The sequence below is a fragment of the Nicotiana sylvestris genome, chromosome 10, assembly GCF_000393655.2.
Source record: "Nicotiana sylvestris chromosome 10, ASM39365v2, whole genome shotgun sequence".
Lineage (NCBI taxonomy): Eukaryota > Viridiplantae > Streptophyta > Magnoliopsida > Solanales > Solanaceae > Nicotiana > Nicotiana sylvestris.
In genome coordinates this window covers 131,480,681-131,495,973 of record NC_091066.1, presented here as the reverse complement: position 1 = coordinate 131,495,973, position 15,293 = coordinate 131,480,681, and the positions used below count along the sequence as shown (strand labels likewise).

Genomic DNA, 15,293 nt, shown 5'->3' with positions numbered 1-15,293 from the left:
TTATCTCGTTACTGGAATAATCCCGTATGAGCTCTCTTCTAACCAAAGGAAAAAGCTCAAGCGGGATAGTTTGGATTTCTATTAGGATGAGCCATACATGTTCAAGATTTGCACGGATGGTGTGATTCGTAGATGTGTCCCGGAGGAAGAACAATTGAGTATCTTAGAGGCTTGCCATTCTTCACCCTATAGTGGCCATCATGGTGGGGTGAGGACCGCCTCGAAAGTTCTTAGTTGTGGATTCTATTGGCCCACCGAGTTCAAAGATGCGGGTGATTTGGTGAAGAAGTGTGATGAGTGCCAAAGAGCGGGCGAAATTTCAAAAAGGGATGAGATGCCTCTCAATACGATTCTAGAAGTGGATATCTTTGATGTTTGGGGCATCGATTTCATGGGTCCATTTATTAGCTCTTGTGGGAACACTTACATTTTTATGGCGGTTGATTATGTCTCGAAAAGGGTTGAAGCCGTGGCTTTTCCTAACAATGAAGCTCGGAGTGTTGTGGCATTTCATAAAAAAGAGCAGCTTCACAAGGTTTGGCACTCCTCGTGCGATTATCAGTGATGGGGGGTCTCTCTTTTGCAACAAGGCTTTTGACACGTTGCTTTCCATGTCAATCATAAGGTTTCTACCCCCTATTATCCTCAAGCTAGTGGTCAAGTGGAAGTCTCCAACAGAGAAATTAAGAGCATCTTGTCAAAAACTGTCAATGCTAATAGGATCGATTGGTCGAAAAAGTTAGATGACGCTCTATGGGCTTATCGGACGGCTTACAAAACTCCAATTGGGATGTCTCCATATCAGTTGGTGTTTGGAAAAGGTTGTCATCTTCTGGTTGAGTTAGAGCACAAGGGCATGTGGGCTTTGAGGAAATTGAATTTGGAATGGGATGTTGCTGCAAATCTTCGTGTTGAGCAACTCAATGAGATCGATGAGTTTAGATTCCATGCCTACTCAAGTTCATCCTTTTATAAGGACAAAATGAAGTACCTTCATGACAAATATGCTCGGGGTAAGGAGTTCAAGGTTAGAGATATGGTTCTCTTGTTCAATTCCCGGTTACGTCTATTTCCGGGTAAGCTCAAATCAAAGTGGAGTGGGCTATTTGAAGTTGTGTTTGTGACCCCATTCGGTGCTCTTGATCTAAGGAACAAAAATGGTGAAGTTTTCAGAGATAATGGGCACTGGGTCAAGCATTATCTTAGAAAATTTGATGACAGCCACGTGGTGGCACTTATTCATCTAAAGTGATGTGATGGTAACATGCGTCGTGCCGCGACGTTAAATCAGGCGCTTCTTGGGAGGCAACCCATGTCTTTTTCTTCTTGTTTTCTTTGTAGTTTAGGCTTGATTTTAGGACTAATTGGTTGTGAGATGTTGCAGTGATTGTGTTGATGCAGTGCAAAACATGAGGAAAAAATTGAACAGTCTATGAAGTTGCCAGTGCGGCCGCATTGCACTTTGTGCGGTCCACAGTAGTGAAGGCCAAGTGAGGTACTCTCTGAAGTTTGCCACCGCGGCCGCATTCCATTTAGTGCGGACCGCGATGGACCTCCGCGGCCACGATTTGTTTTGTACGGACCGCGGAGGTTGCCTTCTCAGACTTCTTCTGAACAAACCCAGTGCGGTCCGCGGTCTATTTTGTACGGCCGCGTTGGTAGGTAAGACTGGGTCCTGCATGTTTTTCTATAAACAGACCACAGGGGTCACCGATTACTCTTTTCGAAAAATTGACTCTCAAAGACCTAAAAGTTATTGTTCATCTTCCCTATTGACTGTGATTCTTGTTTAGAGTGATTATTTGCATTTCGTATCCACATCTGGTAACATTTCAACCATTTCTTTGTGCTTAATTTTATAATTTCGTTTTTATTTCACTGCCATTATCCTGTAACTTATTCTTTTTCCCGTATTTCTCTATTTATTAGCGTAGGTTAGCTTAAATGTAGTTTTTTTTTGTATGCCTGAGAGGTATAATGAACTGGGTAAACTGAGTAGGGACCCTAACTAGGTTTGAATTGAACTAAAATGCAAGACCAAGAACCCTAACTCAGTGCCTTGACCAAGAACCCACCGTGGACCGCAGTCATTTTTGTGCGGTCCGCGGTGCTTTGACGCGTTCCGTGGTACCACTTTGTGCGGACCGCGATGAGGATTTTTCAGGAAACTAACTTGTTGCCCAGCGCGGCCGCACTACATCTTGTGCGGTCCGCGCTAGCCCACCGCAGCCGCGATACCACTTTGTGCGGGCCGCGGTGGCTAGATTCAGAGAAGTGGTTTTATGGACCTTGCCCCAATGCGGACCGTGGTGGCTTTTATGTGGGCCGCGGTGACTCCAGTGCGGCCGCACTCCTTTTTGTACGTCCCGCGCTGCACTATTTCTGCAACTTTTGGCTTCTGTTCTGCAATTCATTTCCACATTTGTTTCACTGTCTATGCTGATACTAACAAAGCTAGATGTTTGTGCTTGCAGATAATGGTCAAACATAGAGGCAAAGGCTCGAAACAACCCGACCGAGGTGATTCCTCCCGGGGAGGGAAGCAAAGGATGGTAAAACTCACTCCCCAGGCTAGAAAAAACATAACATGAGTGTCACACCTCCTATTTACCTACACCCCTGTAAGGGAGTATAAGGGAAGTTTTTTTCAACTTTAAGTGACAATCGAAATGAGATTATTTAATTATTAAACTCAGAGTCGCCACTTGGGATAATTTATGGTGTCCCAAGTTACCGGTTCAAATCCCGAATCGAGGAAAAGATTGACTCTGTATTATAGTCTGCGAACACAGAAATCCGGGTAAGGAATTCTGTTAACTCGGGAGAAGGTGTTAGGCATTCCCGAGTTCTGTGGTTCTAGCACGGTCGCTCAACTGTTATAATTGGCCTATTATCTAATTTTAATACATGTTTTAGCCTATGGTTCAATTTTAACTTTATAACCGCTTTTATTTAATTATTTTTTAGGAGAAAGATTCAACGTCATCTAAAACACGTCTTGAACCACGTCACATAAATGCACCCGCCGTCCACGACACATTTTATCTAACATTGTTGGGATTCAGATTTGGATTACATAAATGCACACCCGAATTTGGGAATTAGGTATCATGACCATGCCACTGGAACTGTACCCATAGTCACGATATTTATTATTAATCGCGCCTAAAGCACTCTAACGGTGTTCATTATTCTCCTTAAACTTTGAGATTATTGTAAGATCATGATTATGGAACGGGCATTGTGGAAGAAATGTCACTTCTAAATAATCTATCAAGGTAATTAGTTTTTTATATAGTTACTAGAAACCTTGAAGCATTGGAATCAGTATTCGAAATTGTTCTAAAAGATCAGGTAGTAGTTTACATAGTATCGAACTTCTCAATTTTCATTGTCAAATTAATAAGATTGTTAAAAATTTGGATCTTCAAGAGAAGATTATTTCTCCTTAAAATTTCTTAACAGCTTAAGCTGTTCAACTTAGAAAGTAATACTTCTCCTTATTAAGTCACTGATTAAGAAAATTCGTCTCTTTAGCTATAGATACCAAAATAGTGAAACACAGGTCTAATTTTATTAACAATACAAATAAATTGTTGAACAAGTCAACATAAATAAATAAGTCACTCAATAAATTATACAGATACCACTAATAAATAAGTTACAAACAATAAATTTATCCATAAAGTCACTCAATTTAAACCGTGTAACAGTATAATTAAGCTCATACCGAAGAAGATTTCAACTCTTAATTTCACAAATGAACTTTTTGTTTTGATTTAACAAACAATCAGCGAAAATGAATATCACTAGAAATGAGTTAAATAGATCGGAAACTTCAACGGACCTCTCTGAAGGGAACTTCACCGAAAATCTCGTAACTCCGCGAATTCCTCAGGTCGACTTCAACGTATCTTTGGACGGAAAATTAGTGAATTTTTGTGACTTATATGATGTTTGGAAATTGGGTTTAAAGGGTATTTGAAGGTGGGATTTCTAATGGATTTTTGGGGGTAATCGTTGGTTGGTTTAAGGTGAGGTCTTGGAGATGGAGAAGGGAGATGGTTGCCCGCCATTTTTATTCTTTCTTTAGGTCTTAGGTCTTGAAAACTTAAGGGTAGGGTTTCTATAATTGGGTATTTTATATGGAAGTGGGAAGGGATGATGGCCATTGGATTAGAAGGAAATAGATGGCTAGGATTAAATCTTGCACTTAAATGGGCTAATAGATTGGAAAGAATGAGCCCTTATGACTAGTTTTTATTAAAATCGGCTTAATTAACTAAAAATCTATACATATGAAAATATTACCAAAAATATTAATTAGCCCTACTTAAGTAAAAGTAATTATCGAAATAAGACTAGCCGTTAAATTTTTTTTTTTGTATTTTTCAAGATTAAAATGACTACAAAACATTAATGAAACTATTTTTTTTTGTAATTTTCATTTTGTTGTAATAAAATAAAGTAAAAGAGTCAAAATTAGTTGAAATAACGATATTAGGCCTAAATTAAATATTTACATGCTAAAATATAAAAGATCTTGGGGAGGGTCAAAAATCACATGTCTACAATGAGGAAAGCAATCAAAGCGGCTGACAAAGCCATTGACAACTCGGGGAGTGAGTACGAGCCCTCCCAGGAGATCTCTTCGGATTCAGTCCCACTATACATCCTGTATCTGGAGAGAGCCATACATAGAGACACTCCTCCCTCTTCCCCCGATGTTCAAGCTTCAGTCAACATTTCTTCTAGGTCGTCTGAGGGCTCAGCAGCAGGTAGTGGGGATGAATACTCTACCTCTCCTACAGCTTCAATATCTGGAGAGGGTGCTAGAGGTGATGAGGGAGATGAGGAGGTAGCTGGGGGTGGTGTGCCTTAGGTTGGGGGTGTTGACTGGACTAGAAATACCGTAGTCTGGGAGGATAGATTTGTCAGCCAGGTGGCATTCCACAAGTTTAGGGAATGGTGGCCACTACGGAAGTTGATTCTTGAGAGGATTTTTATTGACAGAGACCTACTGCCCCTACACCCTAATGTGCATAGACAGTTTTGAGCTCAAGTGGGTTGGGAGCATTTTCGGGATGATTGTGTGAAGGCGAATGAGCACATGGTCAAGGAGTTCTATAGCAATGTGGCCCACATCTTGAAGGGTACTAAAGTGACCAAAGTGCGAAACAAAAATATGGTATTTACTGGGAAGGCACTAAATGTATACCTGAGGTTCAATGAAGAAGATGAGTCCCTTTACAATAAAACGTTGGCAATGGGCGAGGAGGTTCGTCCGTGGTTAGCTTCATACCTGGCAATCCTGGGTACTGTTCCAGAGTGGTTGCAAGTAGGGGCCAAAATACTTCGGAGGACCTTTAACTTTGAGGCTAGGGGGTGGTTGACTTTTGTGTGCAGTCAGCTTGACCCTACTACCCATGATCAGACTATTCCACTTGTCCGGGCTGTTCTTGTTGCATCTATTATGGCGGGATACCCTATCAATGTGGGCAATGTGATGTCCCGCATCATTTCTGTAGTGGGGGTTGAGCATGACCGGAACAACCCTTTTCCCAACACCCTCACTATGTATTTCTGGGACCTGGAGGTGGAGAAGAGACCTTTTGACATCAAGGTCACACTTGTGGTTCCGTTTTCGTGGTATAGTTTGAAGGGGTCAGACAACCCCAAGGACAAGAATTACAAGTCACCTGCTTCTGCCCCAACTGGCCAGTTTGAAGAGCCGGTTGCAATAGAGCCCTCCACTGAGCCTGCCTCCACAGTTGCTGACATGCCTCCCGGACCTTCCACTACTGCTGTTCCCTCTACTTCAGCTGGCCTGGGGATTCCATCTTCCCGGGCCCATCCTATCACTGTCCACCAGCTAAGCCAGACACTTCATATCTTGAATAACTAGATGGCGACTACTTCGTCCAAGTTGTCTACATTGACATCCACCATTGCGCCTCAGTCGGCACCACAACCAATGCAAGTGCCCCAGTCTATCGAGGATTCACTTAAGGAGATTCTTGCCAACCAGCAGAAGATCCTTGATTCTCAGGCTGCCTTAGCTAAGGCAGTGGATTCACATGGCAAGGCGTTGAAGGAGCTTGCCAGGGAGCACAAGAAGCTGCGCAAAACATGAGCTTCCAAGGAGTCTATGAAGGAGCTTAGAGAGGATGTGGACAAACTGAAGGCATACCAGCCGCCTTTAGACTTGCTATTTGAGGATCCAGCTCCAGAAGCTGTACCAGCAGTAGAGCCACGCAGGAGTAGACACAGAGGCTTCCAAAGAAGAAGAGGAAGCTCCCTAGTGCAGATGAGGTGATCATCCAGTTGGCGGAACCACCGGAGGCTTCCTCCAGTCAGCCACAGGATGTTCCTGATATTTAGCCCATCCAGGTCCAGGCCCCAGTCCCAGCAGCTGAGCAGCAAGAGACCGGGAACCAGTCTGAGGTTCCCGCGCATACAGAGGTCCTGGGGACCACTGATCATCCTATGCAGACGGACATGGCTTAGGGAGTCCTCATATTCTTCCTTTATACTTTTTTGGTGCTTATTTGTTTAGTTGGCATTGGGGACAATGCCAGCTTTTATTTGAGGGGGTGCGCCCTACATTTTTGGATGACTGTATATATTGTTACATTTTATGTCTTTTTGATTTTCTATTGGTCTGTATATAACCTTACAATTAGCTACTTTTATCGCATTTTTTTATCTTTCCTTTGGTCTGTATATAAAGTTACATTATTTTATATATTCATCCCCCGTTGTAGATTCAAATCCCCTATTATACATATTCATTCTATTTTTTTTTTTTGTAAAGAAATTTCGTTTTTAGCTTCTTAGATAAGCTCGTAGCTTTTTGTTTCGTTTTTGGCGCTTTCAATAAGCCTTTGGTTTCTTAATGCCACGGTTCTTCCAATGGTGTAGTATTGTGTGAACCGGGTGGCTTTTCCAATGGTTCTTAAGGGGTTGAGTTTGTTTTTGTTTTTATTTTTGGTAGCTTGTAGTTAAGGGTACCTCAAGCAAAGCTTCACTTGGGCCTAACACATTTGCCTTTGATCCCATGATCAAAAATAAGTTGTTGTATTTAGGATGATGAAAGTCGTGACCTTGAGACTCTTGTGTTGACCAAACAATCATCATGTGGTCTTTTAGGACTATTGTGTGCTCAATCGTGTCTAAGGTTGTTGTGGGCCCCCGACTCTATGTCTTTAGCAATCCTTGAGTTTGTGTGGTGAGAAATCGAATTGTGAGTCCAAGTCCTAAGCCAATGGTCTAGAACTTGCCCTGAATGTCTGTTAAGGCGAAATCATGAGTGAAATTTGGCTTGAGAAGTGATTATAAGCTCTCTTTGATTCAAATGATAGTTAAACAATTACATAGCCCACCAATGATATAATCCCTAGTTAAACCCTTTTGAGCCTTAAACCTTTTTCTTTCAAGAACCAATACTATAAGCCTATTCCCGTTCTAAAATATACCCTCTCTTGGCACCTGATCTTTCCTTGAGCAATGGAAAAAGTTAAGTTTGGGGGAAGAGACGAGAAAGGGAACAAAGTGGTAAAAAGTATAAAAAAAGAGAAGGCAATGAAAAAGAAAAGAAGACAAAAAGAAAGCCCAATGTGAAAAAGAATAAAAAGGGATTCAAGAAAAACAAAAGAGAAAAAGGTGTGGAAAAAGTTGAAAAAGGAGAAACGCTTTGAAGTGCATAAGAAAGAGTGACATTATGTCTCTCTAACCCCTTAAAAAGAAGTGAGATACTCAAAGAGTCAAGAGAATTGTGCCAAATGAACCAAAAGAAGTGCTTAAGGGAAGATAGAACCCAGTTAGACCAAAAACTTTTCCTACCCTGAACCAAAAGCCTTCACATTGACTCCTCAAAAGCCCTATATGATCTTGAGTTGAATGACGCTTACATTAGTGGATACTTACATGAGGGGCAAGCATATGGTACTTAGAGCCAGACTTGTGGCCTTTCCTTGAGAGAGATGTGTGAATTCTCATTAACCTCGGTTTGTGTGCTAATATTCTAAAAGATGAGGTTTGCTTAGGGAGAGTTGAAGATATGTGAGTTTGGGTTCCACAATGACCAAAGTAATTGAGAGAGTTCTTTGATGTAATGAGTCAACTCTTGATGCTCTTGTGTCACACTTGATCCATAGTTTTTCAAAGTTTAAATGTTGTTAATGATTCATTTGTATTGAGGGCAATCGTTAGTCCCAATTGATGCTTGTTGAGGTTACTTTACGATTATTGGAAATACTTGGATTTTCCCTTAAGGGGTGGGTCTTATTTTGTTTGCTTGAGGACAAGCAAAGGCTTAAGTTTGGGGGAGTTGATAAGTAGGGATTTTAACAAGTTTCATGCTCCTTCTTTCCTATGCTTTGATTATAAATTGTTACAAAATAGTCCCAAAAGGCTCATAAGTTGTGCTTGATTGCAGGTTTAATTGATAAATTGACGAAATGTCAAAGATCGGCTCAAAAGGAGTGAAACCTGGTCAAGAATCAAAGACAAAGTAAACCGAGGACAAACAAGCATACTGCGGACCGCACAAAGTCAAATGCGGCCGCACTAAGTGATTCAAAGAGATGGCAAAACCAGGCTTCAAGCAACGCGGCCGCAGTACGCATTGCGCGGTCCGCGGTGAAGGTTCCGCGGCTGCACTACCTTTTTGTGAGGTCCGTGGAAGATAGATTCAGAGAGATGGAAAATGCCAAAGTTCAAGCCATGCGGTCCGCGTCATGATCGTGCGGACCGCGCCAGCTGCCTCTGCGGCCGCGGTCTGCAGAACCCAAGTTCAGAGAGCTCAGAATTGAAGTCCAAGAGCCTAGCGCGGCCGCAGTCCATTTTATGCGGCCGCGCTGAACCCACAAGGGTATTTTTGTCCAGTTTTTCCAACCTGGTATAAATAGAACATTTTACCATTTTTAGGTCATCTGATATATCTAGAACTGAGTTGCGCTCATGGGAACCTCATCTGTAGCCATTTTGGCATCTTAGTTTCAAATTAACGATATATTCTTGTATTTTAATTTAGATTTTAATTAATATGCCTTGTTCTTCATCTATTTCTCTATTTTCTCCTTCAAGCATGAGTAGCTAAACCCATTAGCTAGGGTTGTGGCTCAACCCTAGTGTGGGTAATTGATGGGTGTTGCCATCTATTGTTAGATTGACTATGGGTGTTTGTTATTTGGGTCAATTTTATGGTTTAATCTATGAATTGGTGGTTGCAAACACTGGTTTCTGCTAAGTTGACTTGGCTCTTCTTGAGAAAGAGAGCCTAAGTCTCCAAAATTGACCCAACAAGGAATTGAGATGGACTCAAGAGAATTGATAGTCCCAATTAAAGGGTTAAACCTCGAGAGAGTAATTACCCAACTTGAACCCTAGTTGCTTGAGCTAATTTGCCTACCTATTTGGTCTCGAGAGAGTCAATTGGGCAAAATCACTCTCTCTGCCGAGAGGTGTGAGAGTGGGTAAAATTGTGCAACGGTTATATCATAAGCCCCAATTATGTCAATCAAACCTTAGTAACATATACCCGTCAATTAGCCACTTAGGTAATGTCACGGCCCTAGTGCCCTTCTTCCCATTAGATACAACTTAGCAACTATCTCATAGCATGATCTAGTTTCAATTAATAGTTTGATAATAGTAGTTTATAATCAAAAACCCAAAAATGTATGGAAGTGACATTTGGAACAATTACACAACTCTAGTCTAGATAGATACTCGACTCCATTCCTAGCTCCATGTGGAAATCGATCCCGACCCTCATATCGGGTAAAAGTTATTGCGACCCTCTCTTCCTACTTTTTAGTAGTGTGGAGTTGGCAGCGATTAATATCCCATAGCTTTGAGTCTTCAGCCATGATAAAGTCGTACATCCTTTTCTTCCACCATCCATAGTATTGGCCATTGAATCTTGGTGGTTTGTTGGTAGATTGACCTTCTTCGAAGTTTGTCAGAGCAACCAAGAGGATCCTTTCTAGGTGTTAGCCTGATAGAAAGAACCTGCTTTGATACCAATTGATAGAAGCTAAGGGTCCACCCAACTATAAAGAGAACCAGGTTCTCTATTAGTTCCCACAGAACACACGCACACTGCAGTAAGTAAATGACACAATGGAGTTTTACGTGAAAAACTCCCAACTCACGGGATTAAAAACCACGACCTACCCTTGTAGGATTTCAACTTCACTACTGAGCAAACTTTAGATTACAACCTATTGTAACCTAGGAATTAACCGCTCAATCCCTCACTAACTTGTAACAACCCTATTACAAGCCAGTTTGTAATAACTCAATTACAAAGGTTTACAACTCGACTAACGCTAGTCAAGACACAAATACAAAGGTTTATGATTTACAAAGGTTTCCTGCACAATGCTTCTAACTAAGCTAAGTAGGAATTACAAGTAAAGTACTTTAACAAAGGTGCAACACAACTAAGGACATGTAATAACTCGATACAAGGAACTGATCTGTTGTTATGTTGTTCTTTGTTCTTGATGCCCTTGAGAATCACTTGCCAAATTGATTGATCACTTGAGAAAATGCTTGATTGATTCTTGAATGTGCAAGTGTTTTGTTTTACCTTTGCTTGATGTTAATAATTCATTTGTGACATCACTTGAATGATGCAAGCAAGTTAGGTAAAGGGCATTCCCCATAGAGTTGACTACTGCAATGTTTTTGCACTTTTGCATATGCAGGCAACAACTTTATAGCTGTGGGGAGTTGACTTGTACAGTCACTATGGGAACTGGTAGCTATTTGTTCCCTCTATTGTTCCTTTGACTCTAAAGAGTTTAACCGCATCCCCGACTGGAGACTTGTTCATTTTAAGTACTTGAGGATGTGTAACAGGTTCCTTATCTGGTTCGTAACAATAAGTTTGTTAGATAATTAAAACATAATCGGGAAAGACATATAACCTATCAGGTTCACATTTGTACTCGGTTAATGGATGGGTACATATCTACCCTTGTTATAAAAGTGAGTTAGATTTGCTATTACTGATTAACAGTAAAAGCCTTTCAATAGGGATCATTTCTTAGTGGAGTTGGGATTGCATCAGGGATCGACTCTTAGACCATTTTTGTTTGCTTTAATGTTAAATGTGCTGACGCAACACATACAAGGAGAGGCGCCACGGTGTATGTTATTTGCTGATGATATAGATCTGGTTGATGAGACACGGGGCGGAATTAATGCTAAGTTGGAAGTTTGAAGACAAACGCTGGAGTCTAAAGGTTTCAAATTGAGTAGGTCAAAAACTGAGTACTTGGAGTGCAAGTCCAGTGATAAGATGCATGAAGAAGAAGTGGAAGTGAAGATTGGTACTCAAGTCATCCCTAAAAGAGATAGTTTTAAGTATCTGGGGTCTATTATTCAAGGCAACTGGGAGATTGACAAGGATGTTACTCATCCTATTGGAGTGGGGTGGATGAGATGGAGGCTCGCCTCGGGGGTTTTGTGTGATAAGAATATGCCACCTAGACTTAAGGGCAAGTTCTATAGAGTGGTGGTTAGACCGACTATGTTGTATGAAGCTGAGTGTTGGCTCGTCAAGAAGTCCCATGTCCAGAAGATAAAAGTAGGTGAAATGAGGATGTTGAGATGGATGTGTGGGCATATCAGGAAAGACAAGATTAGGAATGAAGTTATTAGGGACAAGGTAGGAGTGGCATATGTAGAGGACAAGTTGTGGGAATCGAGGCTGAGATGGTTCGGACATATGAAGAGAAGAGACATAGATGGTTCGGTGAGGAGGTGTGAGAGGTTGCCAAGGTGGGTCTGAAGAAGGGAAGGAGTAGGCCTAAGAAGTATTGGGGAGAGGTAATTAGGCAGGACATGTCATTGCTTTAGCTTGCCGAGGATATGACCCACGATAGGAAGTTGTGGAGTGTCGCGCCCCCTTTTTCCTCGCGGAGTCCGGGTTTCGACATTCATGGGGGAACAACTTGTTTCCTTTTGGGAATTAGGTATTTGAATTTGAAGAGTCACCACCAAACGGGTTAAGGTGAATTAGGGCACCTAGAGCAATTAACTCGTGTAACTAGTTTGCATTATCAGAGATTAGGGTAAGGGCTCGAAATAACCTTGAGGGGAAGGTGTTAGGCACCCCCCGCAATCCATAACGGTGGGTCCCCGCCGAACTTAAACTATGTGAATTAGTCATTTTAACAAGTAAACAGTCTTAAATATTTGCAAATAAAGGTAGTATTCACAGTTTAAATACATATATGATCAAGGAAATTTAGATAATGAAGGTAAAAGAGGTTTGGACAGCTTAAACACGCATATATGTAAAGAAAAAGGAAATTTAGATAATTTAAACACATATAGAAATTGGGAAAGGGAAGTCCTAAGTTGATTAGCCTACATGATCAATCTGTGCAATGCCCGGTAATCTTCCTCAACTAGAGAGGCTACACGTGACATTAGCGCGAAGGTCATCATATCCTTTTACTACCCATCACCCTCCCCTTGATGGTTATATAAGCGAGTTTGATTAACCACCTCTAAGCGTGCTGCTACCTGTCCCTTCCTTGTGGTCCTGGAGGAGCTTAGGACCTCTAAATTTGGGTAGTTCTAGAAAAACCTAAGGTATTTAAAAGGCAAAAATCTAGGCGATCAAACAAATAACATGTAGGACAAGCAAATATGGAAAAAGCAGTTAAAATGCTCATGTTTACCTCCGCAGGTATATAGGCAAATAAACAGCACATCTAAAACACAGATTCAGGTAATTTCTAGAAAGAATCCTAGGACATGATATCTAGGTGAATATTAACACACAGATCTTGCAACGATATTTCAAAACTCAATAGTAGGGTCCAAATTAGTTTGCCTACTGATTTTAAATTTGTAAGACTTAAGCAGTTTTTACACAATTGAAATGCGGTTTCTAGTTTTATATAAGGTCGTTAATCACCTAAGGCTTGCCTAGGCGCGGGGACTATACATAATAACAATTACAGGAACTGTTTGAGATTGTTCAACCTATGAGCATGCTGATCTAGGTAATACAGGTTATAATAGGTGCTTTATGTCAATTTGTGTTTAGAGACATGATGTCTATGTATGGGGAAGTTGTTTAAACCTTTTGTAGACAGTGATCGGAATATACATGATTCAAATAGATGCAAATAGAGTTCCTAGAAAACATGGTATCTAATGCATACAGGAGATGACTATTTTTATTAAGGCAGGATTATTAACCTAATAGCAGGATCTCTAAGTGAAAGTACTTATGCAAAATCAAAGATGGAATAGCAATATATGACATGTAGTATGTTGAATCTATAAACATGAATACCCTAAGAATAGGATGTCTAGTGCGCAAGTTTAATATGGTTTGAATTCAAATAGACACACCAGTCCTAGAACATGATTTCTAGTGCAGACTTGCATAATGTAAAGCCTAAAACATGATTTCTACCCAGCATTACCCCACAGTACCATACAGCTACCTTCTCTTTCACTAGTTATCCCAATACTTGTTTAAATAATTATTACAGACCAATGATTGAATAATTTACATAAATGAAATGTAAACTAAGCTATAGGGAGCCTGAAGCAGGCCCAAAGCAAACCTGAGAATGCCAGGCCTTCAGTAGTCTCAAATACCAAGGATTCCATAGCCAAATTCATGTCCAGGTGTGTCAGAGTTCTCTAAGGACCTCAAGGATCCAGAGAAGTGCTCACACCCAAACTTATCAATAAGGATTGAGTATGTGCAGTATGGAATGGCCAGCCCTAGTGTTCTAGAGTTCAAAGGAATCTCAAAAGGATCCCAAGGCAGTACACACACTGGAGGGGCAAAACCTATTGACTTAAGAGTAAAGTGAGAGTGATTGACATAGTTTTGAAAAGGTTTTGGTAAAACTGTATAAAGAGTACTCTTAGGAGTGAAAAGGTTTTGTGAAAATAAGATCTAGTTTGGTGGTAAAACAGTTTGAGAAAAGTATGAAAACACTTTTGAAATCAGAACACAAATCACAAAACAACCAGATTCAGAAACACTTGGCAAACAGATTTCACATAAGGAGAGAGGGGTTGGGGACACATAGAATACACCTCAGTATATAGTGGAGCACATAAGCAACGAGATGCACAGAATTCTTAAGAGTTTGTAGAATTAATAAGTTAGTTACAAGGGTAGGTGATTGATACATGGAGCAAAGATTATAGTAAAGACATGTTGAAAATACATAAACCCTGGACATGACGAAACACACAACTAGAGTTGCCTTGAGAGACTAGATGACCTAGCATAATCTCATCAGTAAAGCAAAGTAGGCAAGGACTTAACTGAATAGACTAGGCAAACACCTCACAAGCACTCATAGTTTAGACATGATAATCACATATAGAACAAAACAGGTTGAGGCATCCTAGATAAAGTAGTAGACAGGTCATTATAGATTAGACATACAAATCACAGATTGAACAGAACAAGGTTCAGACATGCTAGGTGAAACAGTAAACAGGCAATGTAGTTTAGACATGCTAATTTTTTTTCCGAATCCACTAGGCACTGTGCCTAGGGTTAATTTTTATATATATAACATAAAGTACAATAATGGAGGGGGACATAAACCTAACCTCCAACAAAAGGGTAAAAGGATATCTGATTGTCCAAACATGACAACCAGATGGATCCTGTACAATATGAAGGGTTAGACCTATAATGATGTTCCAATTACCTATCCACAAATGATAGGTAACTAGATTTACAAAAACAAGCTGAAATAACCTAGGTCAACTATACAACAAGGCACAAATGATCCTAAATCTACCAAAATAGTGAGTTGGAAGTTCATCATCCATTTACATTCAATTCTACATCTAGTGGAAGTGTAGAAGTTCCCTAGGGAATATGACAAAAAACATGTAGTATTGTGAGGGATTATCTTTAGCCTTGTTTTGACATTGAGTACAAAGAAAGCTAAGTTGAAGATATCTATCAAAAAGGTCCCATGACTTGAACTGGAGATTTGCTGATTCTTATTGTTGACAGAAGGGAGTGAGCATTGGTTTGCTTCATTTGTACAAGCAATCCTTTAATGATCAGTTGTCTTCTGATTATTGCCAAGGATGAGTTGTTATTGTTGGGAACTGGTGTAGTTATTAGGCATGGGGGATAGGTCTGAATCCCTAGGTATTTCCTGCTTTGCAACTGTTTGGATGGCATGTTATTGGAGATGTAGTTGTTGCTCTGAATCACGAGGGTGGAGGGTTTCCTGAAGGATTGTTTATTGCTGATGGACTACATATGTGTTGGC

The 15,293-nt window shown here is 40.6% G+C and overlaps 1 protein-coding gene across 1 annotated transcript; it reads left to right on the top strand.

Moving 5' to 3' along the window:
• Nucleotides 1–6,148: 6,148 nt before the first annotated feature.
• LOC104225402 (uncharacterized) lies at nt 6,149–11,803 on the top strand. Its single transcript, XM_009777181.2, has 2 exons — nt 6,149–6,312; nt 11,272–11,803. The coding sequence occupies exons 1-2, from the start codon at nt 6,149–6,151 to the stop codon at nt 11,801–11,803; spliced, it is 696 nt and encodes a 231-aa protein (XP_009775483.2).
• Nucleotides 11,804–15,293: the final 3,490 nt, after the last annotated feature.

Coding starts and splice junctions, on each gene's coding strand:
- LOC104225402 (XM_009777181.2), top strand. CDS start 6,149: ATGAAGGAGCTTAGAGAGGATGTGGACAAACTGAAGGCATACCAGCCG. Junction 6,313..11,271: donor AGCTCCCTAGTGCAGATGAG/GTGATCATCCAG, acceptor CAAATTGAGTAG/GTCAAAAACTGAGTACTTGG.